The sequence below is a fragment of the Scomber japonicus genome, chromosome 3 (assembly GCF_027409825.1).
Source record: "Scomber japonicus isolate fScoJap1 chromosome 3, fScoJap1.pri, whole genome shotgun sequence".
Classification (NCBI taxonomy): domain Eukaryota; kingdom Metazoa; phylum Chordata; class Actinopteri; order Scombriformes; family Scombridae; genus Scomber; species Scomber japonicus.
In genome coordinates, this window is record NC_070580.1 from 24436689 (window position 1) to 24456644 (window position 19956).

General features: G+C 38.8%; 2 protein-coding genes across 6 annotated transcripts in view; both read left to right on the top strand.

The window, feature by feature from the left end:
* Positions 1 to 8447, top strand: part of LOC128355152 (R3H domain-containing protein 2) — a 64806-nt gene extending 56359 nt beyond the window's left edge. For all 5 annotated transcript variants that reach the window (XM_053315382.1, XM_053315386.1, XM_053315387.1 and 2 more), the window contains 8 exons: positions 9 to 166; positions 1076 to 1215; positions 1708 to 1808; positions 3315 to 3484; positions 3793 to 3937; positions 5091 to 5185; positions 5752 to 5836; positions 6782 to 8447. In XM_053315382.1, coding sequence (XP_053171357.1) covers positions 9 to 166; positions 1076 to 1215; positions 1708 to 1808; positions 3315 to 3484; positions 3793 to 3937; positions 5091 to 5185; positions 5752 to 5836; positions 6782 to 7185 — 1298 coding nt within the window. In that variant the 3' untranslated portion in view covers positions 7186 to 8447. The remainder of the gene's footprint in view (positions 1 to 8; positions 167 to 1075; positions 1216 to 1707; positions 1809 to 3314; positions 3485 to 3792; positions 3938 to 5090; positions 5186 to 5751; positions 5837 to 6781) is intronic.
* Positions 8448 to 11494: 3047 nt separating this feature from the next.
* LOC128355908 (SH3 and cysteine-rich domain-containing protein 3-like) lies at positions 11495 to 18376 on the top strand. The gene is made up of 12 exons (XM_053316293.1): positions 11495 to 11511; positions 11901 to 11979; positions 13413 to 13569; positions 13657 to 13754; positions 13915 to 13996; positions 14506 to 14612; positions 14951 to 15011; positions 15170 to 15219; positions 15453 to 15556; positions 15756 to 15807; positions 17113 to 17250; positions 18278 to 18376. Exons 1-12 carry the CDS (start codon positions 11495 to 11497, stop codon positions 18374 to 18376), a joined length of 1044 nt encoding a protein of 347 aa, XP_053172268.1.
* Positions 18377 to 19956: the final 1580 nt, after the last annotated feature.

Sequence of the window (19956 nt, forward strand, 5' to 3'; positions counted from 1 at the left end):
GTCATCAGGTCTCCAGACCATGATGCCCAGCCAGCAGCCGAGCTACCAGGGCATGATGGGGGTGCAGCAGCCCCAAAACCCTGGTCTGCTCAACTCCCAGAGGGCAGGCATGGGAGGACAAATGCAAAGCATAATGGTTCAGTACCCACAGATGCCATCATATCAGGTAATAAGTTCTTCATTTTCAGGTTTGAGTAAATATAACTTCCCAGACTGATATTGACAATGAGTCTTTTCATTGCTTATTGAACTGTAGCTGTGATACATGTGGCTAATCTTGCCAGGTTAAACAGCTCCATAAGGTGCACAGTTTAAACATTTTATGCTAAAGAGTCAGATAATGATAAATGACCCAAAATAAAATGTGTTCTTACTCAGCAAGTGTAAATATTATCACTCTAGGGTCATAAAACAACAAAAAAAACACACTCAGCAAATTGTATTTTTTCTGCTAGTGGAGTTGTGTGTCTGTAGTGTTTATGGGTAATGTGAAGCTCTTTACATCTGAACCTTGCAAGGTCACAGAACAGCATCACATTCACAAAATAGGTCAAAATCATCATCATTACACTCATGATGTTAATTTATTATGCAATAAAATGTCTGCAACTCAGCACCAATGATTTGGTGTTTACAGTCAGGAATTTCCTCCACCACATACCATGTGACAGAGCATCAGTGATTGAACCACTGTGTCGTTAAATTTGTATCAACTGGATTGAGGAAGTATCAAAGTTACAAGAGCCAACATTCACCTCTGTCTGTGCCTTGTTTTGGAGGAAAAAAGCCAAGTTTTCATTTATTGGTCTGGAACAGTAGTGAGTGCATGGAAAAAATGTATATCCTTAAAACTTTCCAAATGCTCACAAAGAGAACAAGGAAAAATAAAATGGATACAGTCTTTATTGAAACAAGTGTTTAAAATGTAAAGCTAACATCATAACAGCTCAGTTCATTTTACTCTTCTCAGTTAGTTTTGTCTTCTTGGTTCCAAACTTTGGAGGAAGTCACCTGAACCACCTTGACTTTTTTTTTCTAAATAGTGTCTTTCTCTTGACCCTTTACACTTCTCCAGGTGCCAGTGGGAAACGAAAATCAGCAGGTGGTGCAGCAGCAGTACCAGCAGCAGGTGATGGTGCCAGTCAGCCAGTCTGTCCAGGGCCCCATGCCTGTTTACTACAGTGTTATCACACCCACACAGCAGAATAGCACAAGGTACGAATGTATTCATACAAATCTTATCGTGTCAAAAGATACCTAGCCATCACTGAAACTGTGAATAATGCATTATGAATCCGGTGTTGTGATAATCTGACAGCCACAGTGAAGTGTTCACTTCAGTTGTTTTCACTTAAATGCTCTGCTGTTATTATCATCTCAAACAGGAGGTTGTAAATGGTTGAACTTGGCTGGGATTTTAAGTTGTAAAGAAAGATGCTCATGAATGTAAAGTATTTTTACTTTCTTTGAGTGCATCTGCATTCCTCTCACTAATGTCAGCCAAAGAAAACCATTAAAAATTTAATTTAATTTCAGAGTTGTGTATGGATGTGATTTATTGCACATACCAATTATTATTAAACACTAAGACATTCATTTAGTTTCCTAACTTTACCTATTTTGGGGAAACATATATGGGTTTCCTCTTGTATGTGTGTGAATTAACATGTTATTATTTTCTCCCTGTTTTATATGTGTCTGCTTTAGCCCGTCAGTAGGTTACCTGCAGCCTCCCAGCTCTGAGCAGTATCAAATCACACAGTCGCCGTCCCCCTGCAACCCTCAACAGTTGCAGCAGCAATATTCAGGTAAGACTTGGTGTCAGGAGGTTGTGTCGAAACACATCACTTTTATTTTTGTTTTAATTAAATTGTGGGCAAAATCCTCCCAAAACTTACACCCGAAGTGTTTTTACATTTAATTAATGCCTTCAATAGAATTTTTATTATTATTATTCTTTAAAAGTCTCCTCATGAGGAAATTTAAAGGTGACTGTAATGTTGCTCCCAGACCTTTTTACCACTGAGTCAAATATGCCCTTCCACTGCCTTCTTGACTGTGTTTTTCTCATGTTCATTTGCCAAGGACTGCAGCTACACATTGTGATCAGTGTGAGTAGATGTCAGAGTACATGCCAACAGTGACCTGTAAATGTAAACGCTACAATGACTCATAGTGGAGTGAGTAACTTGCAACAAAAGCAGGTGAAAGGTTTCCAGGGAAAGGTTCAGACAGAGGTACACAGGGTTCACGTGATGAGCCTGTAAATCAGTGTCCTTAAAGGGTAAATGTTTGAAGAAATCATTAAAGCTTGAACCCCAAAAAGGCCTCGTACACCTATTTGGCCTTGAGTAAATGTCAATCAAAATGCCATTCACTTTATCCTTTCAACCTCTGCTCTGTTTATGTTATTTACTTAGCAGTATGTTTATTTGTTCTAAGAGTCATTTGATTGGTGAGTTTCTCACCCCGCAAATGACGAGACCCATCCAAGATTGTGATTTGTTCTCTTCCAAACTTTTGACTGATGAAATAAACAATAGGATTAAGTCTACTTGATTTTGCATGTTTGAAATTAATAAAAATAAACTATAGTTCATCTGTTTCTATTTGATAGCTTAAACTGTTGTACTAGCGGGCAAACCAGATGGTAATCTTGAACTGGGAAACTATACATGATAGTTTTATATTGCATGTCATCTGCAGGTCATTAAAATGTCTTAATATCAGTTTCACAAATTCTGTCTCAACCTGAACCATCATTATTATTATTGTTGTTATTATTATTATTATTATTAGTTTAATTTGAATGTGTTTGTGTCTGAATTGTCAGTTGTTTCAACCGAAAAAATGGAAAATCGATTAAATGCAAAGCAAACCTGACACAATACACACTGCTTTACTTGAACACTGCTCTTGTTTACCAGATTCACCAACTGCTTTTACACTTGCATGTCATTCTTAACCTACAGTGTAAAATCTCAGCAAATCCTAGCACTTATATTCAAAGTCCAGTGCAAAAAAATCATCATCGTAATACTTTTCAGTTACTAAACAACTGTACATCACACCTAAGGGAAACTTCTGGTGGAATCTGATCATATACTGTAATTTCAAACTACAATTTTTATTATTATTAGAAACGTGCTGAATCAATTTTTTTTTTTTTTAATTTATATTTTCTTTGACAACACACAAAAAGGAAAATAGGACTTTCTTGGTTCAATCCTGCTCTAGAGATCTATTTAAATTGTGTTAAGTCTACAGTGACAAATTAAACTTGCTGCTAATCTACATGTTTGCCTCTCCCTCAGGAGTACCGCCTCCTGGGCCTGGAGTGATGGTCATGCAGCTCAGTGTCCCCAATGGACCACAGCCTTCCCAGAATCCTCCTCTGGTCCAGTGGAACCCATGCAAGTACTACAGCATAGAGCAGAGACCCAACAAGCCAGGAGAGCTCTACAAACCTGATAACACTCCACAGGTACACACATACATGTGCCGGATCCAGCCATCAGTGGGCAAAATATAATATCTCATACATTCCTCTATTCATGTATCATTTATTTGGTCTGCCCTCTGGTGGTCATGAGGAAGCATGTGAATTTCCCACACTGGCATAATGTGCTGCAATGCTAAAATAATGCACCTGCCCATTAAATCAAAACATATTCTTGTATGTTTAAATTTAGTAAACCTGGGCTGGAAAGTTTGTCGTATGATCAGGAGCATGAGGTCTTTATAATTATTATTTTTCCTCTTTTTTTTCTTCTCTCTTTTCCTTGTGTCTAGGCCAGTACCCAGCTGACGAGTCCCCTGGCCTCCCCCACTCAGTCACCCACCCCGTCTCCTTCCGGCAGCGTCAGCAGTGTCTGTCCAGGCCTGGGACCATTACCCCTCATTTCCCAGTTTCCCCGGCCAGGCGGGCCAGCTCAAGGTACGGATAAACTAGACATGTAACCAGTGACACAGGAGGAGGTGCACATACAGCACGTGCAGTCAGATATGCATAAATGCACTTGTGAAACAAATGTTGTGCCCAATGTTAAATACACTTTTCACTTATGTAGATACTGCATTAGTTATGACTGCTACCAAAAGAGTACAGTTGTTTTCAAAGTTTTGGCCTTTACCCCTAAAACTGTGCTTCAGATAAGGACACCAACAGTCAGACAATCGGACAAATTATAAGCAAATTGCTAGCTTTGTCAAACATAGTGTGTTTAGATGAGAAACCGAATATAAACTTATTCTATGTGACCAACTACAGTAGCTTAATTTTGAGGGAATTACAACAAGCATTTTAGGCATGCTTATTTTTAGTATCACCTTCTGATACCTAGTTTAGAATAAAGTTAGTTGTATATAACCCCTCAAGTTGATTTATGTGATTTTTGTGATATCTTTTCTCCTTCAGTGTCCTATTGTAGTGATGTCACTGTATCCCTAAATCAGTCATGTTTAGTAAAATGTTGACATTAGAAATGACGGCCAAAACTATTGTATCTACATGTTAAAGTAACTGCGTAGACTCTAGCTGTTGACCCATTTTCTAGAGCAACCATTTAAACAATGTCAGGTGGTTTTTGGCCCTGAGCCAGTAGGCCATTATATCACAGTACCTTGCCTCACCTTAGCAGATTCACATGACTGGCAAAGAGCCACGCGGTCAAACTCTCTGCGCCAACACATGACTTTACCTCATCCCTGTTCTCTGACCTATATTTACACATAAGGACACAATACCTCTACTGACAAATACACCTGCAATTTGGAGTTTAAGATTACGCAAACAAATAAGGTCTTGCATCAGTGTACGATCCATGTGTATTATCAATGTGACACACAGGTCTTCAGTACTTAAAACGTGACGCACATTATGCCCCTTGACCCATATCTGAATGACTTTAGTTGCTTTGCAGTTTTTTTAAACCCTACAAGTTGTGTAGGTGGCATGCAGATTATCTCATTAAATTATCAGTCTTCTCCTGTTTTAGACATTTATTCAACTAGTTACTATGGGAGAAATAAAACACAAGTATTTTCAGGTTTTATAAATTTAACTCTAACCTGTGATGTATGTTGTTTAGGTGATGGTCGCTACTCTTTGTTGGGGCAGCCTCTCCAGTACAGCCTGTGTCCTCCTCCCCTCATGCATGGCCAGTCCTCCTACAGCTCCCATCAGGTCAGTAGAGGTCTAGGTGGGCAATGTACATTAAGAGATTGACAGATTTTAAAAAAGGTGTTATGCCATCATTGTCAAAGCATTTCAAGTGTTGCTGCTCCTACAGCTTGGGCCCCTCCAAAGGGTCACCAGATAAATCTGAGGGGTATAAATGTATTGGAGTGAAAAGTATAACATTTGTCTCTGAAATGTAGTGAAGTGGAGGTATAAAGTAGCATAAAATGGAAATAAGTAAAATGAGATACTTGTACACCGTGTACTTGTACAGTACTTGAGTAAATTTGCACACAATTATACAATCTGGTTGTGTGGAAATGTTTGAATTTTTTTTTTTTTTGTTTGTTTATTGCTGCATGTTGTGTAACCAAAACGTGATAATGTTACAGACATTAATACACAGTGAGTTAGTCGTCCTGTCTCTTGTGCCCAGTATGGTGCAATTGTTTGTGTTTCCAGTCACTACAAGGTCTCAGCCTCTTACTGACTGCTTATACCTCCATCTAGTGTCCTGACATATTGTTGCAGTCTAATAATAAGCCATGTGTGATCTGTGCTGTCGTGTTCAGGGCCAAGGAGTTATGAAACATGGGGCACGAGGGAAGAAACAAACACTCAAATCTGCATCAACGGATCTCGGCACCACTGACGTTGGTAAGTTAAAGATGCATCATCAGAGCTGTGTGACACCTACCAGTGTTGTTACTATATTTCTCTGTAGATATTATTATAGACACTCAACTCACTCTAACTGATTATTTCTCTATGATAACCTAATGTAAAACATTTAAGGTCGATACTTGTCCCATCTTAGCATCACAAGGCTGGCAAATAGTGAGTGACAGATATGGACTGCACTTATTACTTACTTAATTACCTTACCAGACAAAAAAACACACACTCTCACACACCAATGGTGGCGGAGTTGCTATGCAAGGTGCTGGCCTGACCATCAGACACAACCTGGGGTTCAGTATCTTGCTAAAGGAGAGGTCTACAAGAGTAGATACTAGAGGACAGCAGAATGTGTGTCTACACTGTATCAGGCTAGTTAGTCTTTTTCTGTCGATATTGCTGATGGACTTTTTTTGTTTTGTTTCACTTGCAAACTCCTTTTATCTAATGTAAACACCATTAATTTTTTTCTGGTTTCTTGTTATTTATATACTATTATCCTTTCAGATATCTATATTAAATATGGTTTCTTCATATCTCAAATCAGATTTGGCTCGAACATGTGCAGAAGTATATTGGAAGCCAGCTTTTGGAAAGTAACCCATCAGAACAGAGTGGGGTCTTTGGGAGGGGGGCCTTCAAGTGATGGGAGCTAAATCAGCCTGTTTGACATCATCATGCAAAGATATTCCAGTAGAGCCCCAGATTAAAAATATAGACCTGAAAATGTGCGTAATATTTAATGAAATAAATTTGAGTCATTATTAGTATACTGATGTGCTTGTCGCACTCTTAGGCTGAAACAGACAAACACAGAGCATATCAGTGAAACAGGTGCTTCAAGTCTATAAAGATGCAGCTTGAGCAGTGAAGTCTGCTAACATCTTATGTCTCTTTGGATTTCCTTGTTTCATCTTTGCCCAGTGGTGAGTCGAGTACTCGAGGTAACAGACCTGCCAGAAGGGATTTCACGTCCAGAGGCTGAAAAGCTCTTCAACCAGCTGTCGCTGTGCGGTGCCAAGATCCAATGGCTGAAGGAGCCCCAGGGAGGCCGAGGAGGAGCAGGAGGCTGTGGCCCCTGCCCTGGTCCGGGGCCTTCTGGGCCAGGAGCCACAGCTGGGCCCGGGCTCAGCATGGGAGCTGGGGTAATGAAGGGTGACGGTAACGACCCAGCTCACCTCTACACAGTAGTGGCAGTGTTCCCCAGCACCATGGCCGCCCAGAGTGCTTCCTTCAAACTTAACAACAGCGCGGCCAGCCTCTTCAAACTGAGGGCCGCAAAAAAGAACTATGACCTGCGCGTGCTGGAGAGAGCCAGTTCACAGTGAAAGGAAAAGAGAGGGGGAGGAAAGAAAGAAAGTGAAAGAGACAGAAAGAAAGAGAGACTCTTACTGGAGTGGTGGAAAAGGAAGGAGGACTGAGGGGGACTGCTCTTAGTGTACAATTTAAAAACAAAACAAAAAAAAAACTTGATGAGTTAAATGATGTGTCAAATGTATAAAAGGGAAGAAGGTGTGAATCATGAGGTGGCTGGTGTTTGGTTGCAAATATGATTTTTGTTGTTTGTTTTTATTCATTGTTTTTTGTTTTGTATTTATATAGCAGAAGAGCACACAAGACACGCAAGCATGTGTTTCACTGTTGCCGTGGAATGTGTGCTGCCGTTATACAAACAAACACACACACACACACACACACACACACAAACCAGGAGAGACTAACTCACACAGACACACAAACGCAGGCAACAGGATCACGTAGCACATAACAAAAACACACTGGACAGTCGACCTCAGTCAAACCTTTTCCTCCTCCTCTCCTCCTCCGCTCTCCAACCCTTCCTCCTTTTTCTGCCGACGCTTTTTCTCCTTCCTCAACTCTCCGTCACCCAGTCATCTCTTAATATCACATATTTATAAATTTTCATACGCACAGTTGCGCACTCTCTGCTTTTCCCAAAGCTGCCCCCCCCCTCCCTCCTCTCTCTCCCCTTTTTCTTGCCATGTCTCATACTGCCTCCTATCTTTCTCTGCTCCTCTGTCCCTCTCATGTATGCTCTCACTGCTCTCTCCTCTCTTGCTTTCCGTTTGCCTTACTGCTGTTGTGGGTTTCTGTATTGCGCTGTTATTTTTCTCAGAAGTTTTTTGTTTTTGTTTTTTGGGGTTCAATATATTTATATAAGTGATGTAAGGAATAAAAGAAATCTATATATTCAGTGATTTTTCTTTCTCCCTCCCCTCGCCCCCCGAGTGAAAACGTTTAGGCCTTTCTTTATCCTTTACTCCTTCCCTCTTCATCCCTTCTCCTCTTCCCAACATTTGTTTCCTCCTTACTGCCCTCTACCTCACTTCTTCTGTCCTCTCCTCTCTCCCACAACTGTCCCTCATCCTCCTCCCGCCCGCCCGCCCGCCCTCCCTCCTTTGCTCCATCCTGACGCCCCATTGTGTTTGCGTTTTTCGTTGACAGCTGTGCAGAAAGTATCAGAAGAAGTAGTTAAAGTGCACAATGATTGCATATGTCTACTGTAAATTTTATTTAATCTGTTATTTTTTGTTTGTTTTTAAAAATATAAAAGTCGAGAAAAAATCTATCAAAACATCTTCTGTGTCATGTGGTTCATTATTTGATTTTTAGTGTCAGTATGGCTAACTCTAAGCTGGATGACAATGAGAAAGCATCATAATGTGTCTTGGTATGATGTTGGGCCACCACAAGCCTCCAGAACAACCTCAGCGCTCTTTTGAAAAGATTATCCAAGTCTTTGAACGCTACTGGAGGGATGAACAAAGACATTGCCTCAGTTAAAGTCTAAAGATGTTCAGTTGGGTTGAGTTTAGGTGATTGTGAATGTCGTGGCACACAAATCACATGGGTTTAACACTGCATGGAAGCATCAGCTCTGTTTCTCCACCCATTTATTCATGGTTTTCCTTTTTGTCAGCTGTCTATAGCTACTGAGCACATTCATGATCTTTAGAGATAGAATCCTTCTGATTTTGATGCCCTGAAGTTTCCTCCAGCGCCACCCTCAGGTCAAATTTGACATGTTTACTGGTAAGCTAAAAATCATCAGTATGTTATGGTTTTAAGTTCATTGTGGACCTCAAAACAGCATTTAAACTCAATCCATTAAATAACGTGATCTTCATCAGCAGGAGTTTGTCCAGTTATGTATTTCTATATGTTTAAATTCCCATGTTTTCCTGATTTTATTTTATTTTTTCTAGAGCTAATGAGTAAGAAGTTCATGAAATACCCAGAAAACAATATAAATGTTCACATTACAATTCTGTGATGACTGCATCTGCCGTTATAGATTTGATTGCCTGTCTTATTTCTTTGCATATCCAGAAGCAATCATCACTGTGCAAGACTTCATTTACCATGACCAGACAAAACACTGTGCAGCAAAGTTATAGACAGTAGAGAGATGGAAAGCAAGATGTTTAAAAGGGGGGATGTTTGGGGGTAGTCTGGGGAGGTCAGTTACTCTTCATCATCTCTTCAGCTGATAAGGTCTTCTAGTCAAGACAGTCTGATCTTAAGAGAAAGCCCTCTTATCTTAAAAGCTGATTTTTTTTTAAATCTTGAAAGTCACAATTCTATCACTTGTGGAGAAAGTGCCCAGATCTTAAATAATTGACCAAATTTAGGACTATAGAGGTAAATCTGTCACTTAAAACTGATTACTTTTACAAAAACATTTGCTTTATCAGTAAAATATACTTTTGTTAGAAAAGTAAAAAGTGAAGGTCCTTCAGTTATTTCAATTGACTGATTCATGGTTTCTAGTTTCTAGACAAGAAAAAAAGGATGGAAGCCTCTTCAAGAACAAATACAGAAATAGCTCATCATGAAACCTTCATAGCAGCTATGCTAGTGTATTCAGAGTAACTGAACTGTAAACCCTGAAATGTTATTATTTGTTAGCTTGTATAATCTACTCTCTATGTTTCAGTCTGGTATGATCAATTTCATTTTATTTTTGAAAATCAGTGACATCAGTGTCTGCAGCAGCTATGAAAACCTCCGTCCACCAGAGACATTAAACTGATGATCACATATGTATCTTGGTCAGCGATGGGCCAGTGGAATATGGAGACGAGACGTTTCCAGTCTCCTGATGTGACATCTTCATCTAGCAGTCATTACACCTCCACCTGCTCAAATGTGTCAGTGATTTGTTTGACTCTGGATTCTGCCCCCCATCATTTACATTGAAAGTGCATTTTGAAGAAAGTGCATTATTCATGGCAGCATAAACAGGGGAAATAATTAGAGCAAGAATAACATGTTTCAGTGTTCATTTGGGCAACTGACTATTTCAGTTCCCCCATAAGAATCACATTTTACTTTGGAAAAAGTTGCACTCATATATTACTAAAAGGTTAGACAAAAACATTACTAAACCAAAATACTTTGTAACCAGACGTATATTAAAATTAAAACACATGAAGTACATTATTACTGTAATAGTTTCCATTTAGTTATTGATGGATTGTGTTTAACCCAATTAATGATGATCATTTTACTGGTTGTTAGTTTTATCTAACGTGACAATATTATTACTCCATCTGCTATGTTCAGTAGATAGAACTGTTGCATACGAAATACTTTTTGAACTTTTTTGATCCAGACAGGTTGATGTAGTTCAGTATGTTACTGGTATTGATTGGTTGAGATTAACTTTCCTTTTCTTGTGAGAAATATTCCACGCATTTTCTGTGATTATAGTCTACATTACTCTATACCCAGTCAGCAACCAAAAGTAGAGCACTGTAGTTTTTAACCAACCAGCTGAGAGACCTCCTCAGCCTCTCAGCTGTCCCAAACAGTCACATAGAGCCACACACATACACCCACAAACACACACACATTCAGAGTCAGGGCTGGGCCGGTTTGGCCTGCTGGCATTACTCATCCCAATCTCCCACCTGTTGGAGCCTCATTTGGAAAGCTGAGCATGTAAAAGATAGAACAACGGGGGTCGGTAGAAAAAGCTAGAAAGAGTCCTGAGAAGTTTCAAGCTGAGAGGACCCCTTCTGACGCCACTGAATGTGAGAGAACCATATCACTTGGAGAAGAGGTGGAATTCAAGTTTCACGGTCAGTTAATATTATGTATACATGCTTGTGCATCCAGATGAATAATCGGACCTCCACTCATCATTTTAACCCTTTTTTAATACTCTCCAGTCTCAGTAAAGCACTGTATCGCTTAATGTTGACGTGTCCGTGTCCTTAACATGTATTTCAACATGTAGAGCAACCCGAGAAGCAGGGAAAGCCTCTTGTGTTTATGTGTTGGTCATAATAAGTTGTACCAGGTTACAAGTGAGTCCTGTTTTAACTTTGTTAAGATCAAGTTGCCTCAGCAGAAGAGATGTCAGAGTCCACTGCATCTTTAAAATAACTGCACTTTGTTCTCTGATAACTTCAGTATTAACAAACATGGTGAGGGAGAACATATCATTTTCTGACAATTCTAAGGTTGTAGGTTGAGGGACTTCAGAGGACACTTTATGGGATTCCCTTTACAGCAACAGCAATGATGCTGATGTGCTTTCTGTTTACAGCGCCATCTGCTGGTCCAAATGATAAAAATCTGGAAGGACTAAACCTCAACTGACCAAACAACATGGCTCATTATGACTCGTGAGTTCAGGCTGCAGATGGGAGCAGTAAAGGAATAATTGTCTCTTGACCCTTATTAACTTTCTACATATGTTGACAACTGTTGCACAAATTGAAAACAAATTATAAGATTGAATTTTCGTAATGTGTAAGAGTTCTTAATATCAAACAAAGAAACACAAATGCACAACAACAGACTTTTTCAAATGATTGATTTGCCACATAAAAGGGAAAGAGAAAATCATTTTTTGATATACAGACAGGAAAAACACATACTATAAATGTTTAAATGACATGTTTTTAGCAGGCAGTAACACACACAGACCACTATGAGCTTGGGAAATCACAGTTTGTGTTTTGCATTGCAACATGTGCTGCTCAATGTGACATTTGCTACCCGACGATGACAGGTTGGATGACAAGGACTCTGTGGATATTCATGACAACCCACCTCTCCCTGATAACGTGGTGAAAGAGGAGGACAACACGGTGAGACATCCGATAGCCAACACTTTCCACGTGGCACACGCACATCAGGAAACAGAAACCCAGAAAACAGATTTCTTCATGCCAAGTAACTCACATGAAAAAAGGTGTTACAAAAGCACAAGGAATTATTTATGACTGACAGTGATCAACATCATAAGATCACATGAATCAATCAGTTAAAGCGTCAATTCAGCCAAATAACATATATCATATTTTCTCACTCTGGTGGTATCTAGCCATGCAGAGGTTTTGGTTTTGTGGTCATTTATGGTTTTCACTGCCCACTGTGAATGGTGAAAGATTAGGCCTACTAGAAATAACTGAAGGAAATGTCTATTTTTTTTTTTTTATTATTATAATGTATGAACCCTTTAACACTGATTTGCATTTGCCAAGTCCAATGTCGTATGTTTCATATTGTAGTAGTTGATCCAGCATGCTCAGATATCACATCACCTGTTTTTCTGGTCTCTTGACTTTTAAAAGATTACCAATGTGGGTTTGAATATTAAGTACTGAGGCATTGTAGCTGGTTTGTTCAGGAATCCTGACAGCAAAATAGAGTTGCAGAGTGATGATGCTGTAATGTGTGAACTGTCCCTGGTATTATCAGTTATTGTGGCGTAAATCTGCAGCCTGCCGACCACAGGACACCTCTAATCCTGCCAGTGATGGAGAGCTGGAGCCAGTTCAGTCTGTCAGTCCCTCTGAGTGTGCATGTGTGCGTGTGTGTGTGTGTGTGTGTGTGTGTGTGTGGTGGTTTTTATGGCTCTGTTTGACTAGACTGTAGTATATTTAGGAGTGGTGATGTCAAGCTCTGTTACAATCATTTGGGAATTCTGTCAATCGGCGCTGAAGGCTATTTTAAGATCTTAAACCTTTTCAATCCGTCCCACCTGTGGTTTATATGTGTGTGTGTGTGTGTGTGTGTGTGTGTGTGTGTGTGTGTGTGTGTGTGTGTGTGTGTGTGTGTGTGTGTGTGTGTGTGTTGTGTTTAAAAAGAGCCCAAACATACATCATGTCTCTTCACATTTTTATTTTGCTTATGACTTCAAATGTCAAAGAATCTTGACTCAAGATTCCTTGACATTTGAAGTCATTATTTATGGCTCTGGCTCTGGCTGATATGATACAGTTTATGTGAAGAGTGGACAGACTCTGTATGAGTCAGACCGCTGGATGATTCTGTATTAATAGAAATTTTCTCATATGAATCTGTCAGGCTGTGGGTGGTGTAGGATATTAGGATTGTTTGGGTTAAATAAGGAGACATATAGGGAGATAAAACTGTTGGATGAGATTAAAACTTGTATCTGTTTGTAATTTAAAACCATCATGTTTCATGTTAAATTACCATCATTGTCTTCTAGCAGTTTATGAGTCTATGAGCCATTTTCTTTCTGTTCTTGTGATTTTGAACCCTCCATCTCCAGGTTTATTTCATCTACGATGAGGAGGTTGAAGAAGAAGAAAAAGAGGAACCACTTCCTCCAGAACCAGTCAAACCGGTCAACGACAGACCTCACAAGTTCAAGGACCACTACTGCAAGAAACCAAAGTTTTGTGACGTCTGCGCACGCATGATAGTTTGTACGTCCTGTTTATGTCTCCTGCCTGTCAAAACAAGTTTTTTTTTACTTGATGTGATTTAGCTACATTTTGTTTTTTTCTTTTTAGTGAACAATAAGTTTGCATTGCGATGTAAGAACTGCAAAACCAGCATCCACCACCAGTGTCAGTCCTACGTGGAGTTCCAGAGGTGTTTTGGCAAAATTGTGAGCTTCATATTTTTCTTTTTACTTTGAACGTCAAAAATACACTGCAGTCCTTTTGGTTTAAATGTATTGTGTACATTGATCTCCTCTCCTCTCCTCTCCTCTCCTCTCCTCTCCTCTCCTCTCCTTTCCTCTCCTCTCCTCTCCTCTCCTCTTTTAGCCTCCTGGATTCAGAAGAGCCTACAGCTCTCCTCTGTATAGCAGTCAGCAGAATGCCACAGTCTCACAGCTGCTGCCCTTTTGTGAGTCCAACTTTTGAACATTTCTACATAAAGAGAAATTCCACCTTAATTAATTATGAATTGTGAGATATTGACACATTTGTCAGAATATCATTTTGGCATCAAAGAAACTCAGGGAACCTGTTTTATTTGTAGTGAGGTTGGGCAAAAGAATTTTGTCTATTTTTCACTTTATCAACTTACCTAAACATTTGCAATGCTGTAAACGGAGACCTTATTTTATGTTAGCGTCAGCATCTGTAAGCTGATGGCTGGTAGTATAAGTACAAAAGTCTTGAGTGTGTTTTTCATTAGTAAAAGAGCAGTCATTAAAATGATTGCTAAATGCTGTCACAAATAAAAAAGCTTGAGTGCTTAATCTCATGAAAAAGAGATTTATTAAATCAAAAGTAAATGTAGCCATCAAAAATGTCAGAATAACAAATAGTAATTCTGTTTTTGAGTCCTACACTTTGAACTTCTTCGCTGATGGTTTTTCTGTGTATTGACTGATGATGTTTGATTGGCAGCACAGTCAAACCGCACTGACCCTGTGTTTGAGACGCTGCGTATCGGTGTGATTATGGCCAACAAGGAGCGTAAAAAAGGTTCGGAGGACAAGAAGAATGTGAGTGTGGCTGCACTGATAAGACTTACAGCTCCAGCTGCCATATAGCACAGCACGCAGCCACTTGTAAACACAGGAAAATCATTTAACATGTTAAAGCATTCATCAGTTTCTGCAATGGCTTGTTGTATTTATGTCTAACCATTTTAGTCTCTATGAACCAGGGTGCAGATTTGGTAGTGGACTTTAGGTCTTTAGATTGATTAGAAGAATTAGTATCTTCTTTATTTTACTTTAAAAATGGAATTATCTTGCTATTGAGTAGCCTTGTTCCTTTTTTGTTCTTTAAATCTATTTATGTGTTTGCTATTATGTGACTCTTAAATCACAATTCCTAATTTGTTCAGATGATGATGATGGAAGAAGAAGAGTCACAGCCCAAACAGGAGGAGGAAAGAGACGAAGGAGGTGAGTCGATGCTGAACAGGCTGTCAGTGTTAGAATAAGCTGCACATATCACCAAAATACTTTATACAATAAGAATATGGAGATACAGTAAAGGTTCAGTTTTCATACTAAGTGAAAAATTGAGTTTGTTTTCTTGTGTTTCTTGTTTTATGAACTAGCAAACACAGAGGGAGACAAGAAGGGAGACAAACCTCCTACAGATGACAAGGTCAGACAATGTGGAGATGAAGTTGGCATGATGATGATGATGATGATGATGATGATGATGATGATGATGATGATGATGATGATGAGAGACAATAAAAACAATGCAATACAATACAGTAATGGTGCTGATGTAAAGATGTAACAATTATGTAAAGATAACTGGAATGATAATGAGTGATGAAGCTACTTTTTAAAGGCTGTCATGACTGACTGATGATGCTGTTTGTTCTTCAGAGTAAAAAGCCTCAGCCAGGGAAGATCGGTGTGTTCAGCCAGTCTCATTACTATCTGGCTCTCTACCGCTTCAAGGCCATAGAGAAAGATGACCTGGATGTGCAGTAAGCACCTCTCCACACTTTGCCTGATCTCTCTCTCTCTCTCTCTCTCTCTCTCTCTCTCTCTCTCTCTCTCTCTCAGTTTGTCATTAAATCTCTCTCAGTCTTTCTTCCTCACTGTCACACTTGGATCCAACATTTTTGCTTGTGTCATTGTTTCATGTCTAAATATTAAACACCCATTTTACTGTTTGCTGCTTAGTCCTGGCGACCGCATCACAGTGATAGATGACTCCAACGAAGAGTGGTGGAGGGTGAGTCCCTATGAGTTGTTTTTTTTCTCACATCACTACACATTTGTCTGTGTATCTATGATTAAAGTGGTGTTTTCAACCCTGTCCCCTCTCCAAAAGTTCTGAATTTTTCTGGACAGGCAGCCAGATGGCCTGAGGCACAATTAATTAGATTTGGTCAGACTTTCATTCAGTAGATGATTATCTTTTTTCAAGCCAGAACAATTGCACTGCGTTCAGGCTGGAGGGAATGTCCATCTCCTGTATCATAAGTCTGCTGCTCATCAGATCAACATTGTGGCCAATATTTACTTTGCTGTGAAATAAATTCTTGGACAACAAATGATAAATACAAACTATTACTGACTATGAGCAGCTGCTTTGCAAGTTGCATAATTGTTCAGAGTTGAGCTTCTAGTTCACATTGATGAGCTCCAGGTTAAGAAAATCATCATTTATAGCATCACAATACTAGCATACAAAATAGCCTCTTTCTCTCCCTCTCATGGTGATCTGGTAATGCTCCATAGGCATTTGCATGAGATGAACATAATTTAAAGTGGACTGCATGTCCATGATTGACAATTTTCACTTCCACAAGTCCTTCCTTCCTAAAAGTAATTGAATGTACCACTTCATGCTTGCTTGTTGTTTAGTTTGTACAATTTACAATCTGAAAAAAATGCGGTAGCTGTTTAGAAACTCTGTCATACTTCAACTATTACAGTCCAGTAAACAGTTTCTGAATATTTAAAACAAGAAAAAGACCACAGAATGCTGCTTTATATGTACAGTTTTCTCAAATAGTTGTAAGAAGGTCATGTTTTTATGTATTAACAGGGAGCATGCCATGCAATTACTGTATCTAATTCCATTTTTGGCTGGTTTGTCCAATATGTATCTGGTGGAGTTAAATCAAATCTCACTAAATGTACTTCTATAACACCTTTTAACAACAATGCAGTCCAAAGTTCTTAACATAAAACATGTAAGGCATTTAGAGAAGAAACACAAGGCATTATAAAAACACATATTTAAAGGAAATAAATAAGATATATAAAAAAAGCTTAAGTACAGTAGGATAAGACAGATCAAACACAACAATAAAAACTGCAGTTTAGCTACAGTGCACTGCAAGATATGAATAAATGATGACATTTGGTTTGGCTTTGCAAGAATGAATGAAAACATTTGAGATGTATTGTTTTCCACTGTGGATGGTTAATGGACAATACATACGTTCATGTTTCCATAAAGCTATGTAAGGAATCTAACATAGAAACTGGGGGCTGCAACATCTCACTGTTAAAGCTTTTGCACCACCAGGGGAAGATCAGAGAGAGAACAGGCTTCATTCCTGCCAACTACATCATCCGAGTACGATCAGGAGAGAGGGTCTACAAGGTGACACGCTCCTTTGTTGGCAACAGAGAGATGGGTCAAATCACTTTGAAGAAAGACCAGGTTAACACACACAGACACACACAAACAAACACAAACACAGATGCTCAGGTACACACACTTGATTATATCACCAACCCATTAGAAGAAAGAGAAGTACACACAAACATGCAGCCTAACGCAGTTACGACCTATTACCTTTAATGTTACTTCTCTAGATTGTTTGCTTAATTAAAGTCTTAATTAATCCGTTGGCTTTCACATGCTGAGAAAGTTTCAGTAATTAAAATCAAAGTTCAGTAAACTAAATGTGGATCACATGAATACAGTCATTAAATGCATGAATACACATAAAGAGACACGACCACATAAACACACTAAAACACACACGTATGCATCATGTTGACAAGAGTAGACTAATTACAGTTACAATATCAGTGATTCATATTCATTCACTGACATCAAACCCTGCTGTTAAACTCTGTAGCTATATGACTGTTGGTACTGACTAGTGCCAAAGTTGGACATTTTGAAATAAGTGGATTTAATGAATCTGGAAATCATCAGAGGCAGATTCAAAAACACTTGAAAATCGGCTCACATACTGTATGTTCTCCAGTTGTTTTTGCAGATTTTGAGTGATGAGACTGTGAAAATACCTCCACTTGACACACTCAAACGTGGCAAATCCTTTTCATCATCTGAATACAAAAGATAATGGACCACAGTTCAAGTATCATGAAGTGACTCAGAAAGTGAAAAGATGATACTTCACTTTCTAGTCAGATCTGATTGATTTTGTTCTGCCTGGCTTAGAGAGATAGAGAGATACATGTTATAAAAGTGGTGATACAATTCCTCTCACATGTTTTACACTCACATCTATGTTCTATGTGTGAGATGTTCTGATTTCCTCAATCTGTCTCTGGACTCACTCTGATTTGATTAAAACCAGGTACCTTTGCTGCATGTTATACCCATCTCTCTCTTTCCCCTTCTTTCCTGTCTGCCTCTTTTCTGCCCACTGTTCAATAAATGCATAAAAAAGCATTATTGAAATATTGTTTTTGTGTGTTGTGTGTGTTCTCAGATTGTGGTGAAGAAGGGTGAGGAAGTTAATGGCTACCTGAAGGTCAGTACAGGACGGAAACTCGGCTTCTTCCCTGCTGACCTGCTGCAGGAGATCTGACGAGAGGAACCAGACATCTGCTCCCACCTCAGTCTCATCATCTGCTGCAGCTGACATGACTGCTTGTGATCTAAAGCAGCAATGACACTTTTACTTGAATTTTAATTTGAACACATTGATATTGCATTTTGTTCATTTGTCATCTTCACGTCATCTCACAAAGCCTGTGTGCAGAAGACATTGTGATGAATGTACTTAGCATGCAAAGGGAATTGAATTATGGAATAAATATTTTAAAATGAACCTGCAAAATACACCAAATAGTTTATGTAAAATGAATAGGTTAGAGTTCAAACAAGTGTTTTGTACACTGGTTACATTAACTGATTTTATTTTTGTATGTACTGTAGTCCTACTGTATTACTGCAAGTTAGATTTGCAGCTTTTTTTAATAATAAAGGACCTGCTTGAGTTTTAGGAACTCTGGTTTCTCATTTTGCCTTCATAGATTTTTTATGAATATGTGTGTGTTGAGCATATAAAGTAGTTGCAATAAAAGATAAGCAGGGAATTTAGGACAATTTTAATTTCTGGTGAAAATGTGCCCTGATAATGTTAAAAAAAAAGAGAGAGAAAAAGTTGTTTTGCTGTTTTGTGGTAGAATCACTGAGCACTCCAACATCTATGTAGCCACAGTCATTTTTATATATGTATGTGCTGCTGTTTACTTTCTAGTGTTATTTCTCACATTTTTTGGCATTCTACTGTAAATGTAAAATGAAAGTTTAACTGTTTTTACTTTTGAATTCTTTGCACAGACAAGCATTATTTAATTTGTATTGCCATAAACAGACACTACATTTATATATGTATTTTCATATTCATCACATCGTCTCTCATTTCCTGTGTTAAAGTATTCTGTAAACTAGTCACAGACTAAAGGCTAAGGAAGGAAGATACTTAACTTACTTATTTGACATGTAGACTCTTCTGTAAGTACAAAGTTAAGAGAAAGGAGAATGTATTTTTCCTTTGTCTATCTACACATGTGAATAAGTCACACATGTTGCAGACTTAGTCACTCCCATTTATCTATTTATCTATCCAACGTTATTATGATCAAACCTGACACACGTGCTCCTTTCATCAGTTATTCTCACAGCATTGATGGGAAGCACGTCTTTCTTACATTAATTGAGTGTGTTTCATTATACAGACATCACATGTGCGTGTGCATGTGTAAAAGACGTGTCAAAGAAACAGAACAAGGAGTGGATTTGTGAAAAGGTGCAGAATTTGTTATCACTTGGTTAGTAGTGTTGTTCAAAGGTTGGAATGTCAGTGAACAAATGAGAGATTCATATGAGACGGTGGCATTTACAGAGCTTCAAAGGGATGCAGAGCTATTTTCTGTGGCTATACCCTGAGTGCAGTGTAATTAGTCACAGGAAACAGTGTGGGAATGCTTTGCTATGTAAAGGGATAGCTCAGAGATGAGGAATGAGGGGAATGGCATTCGTGAATCCAAAGAGACATTCCAGTGGTGACGACAGGGCTGATTAACGCAACACGTAGACAGACAGACACAGGTTCACTTTTTTCCATATTTGTTTTTTACTTTCCATGTTTTCATCTTGCCT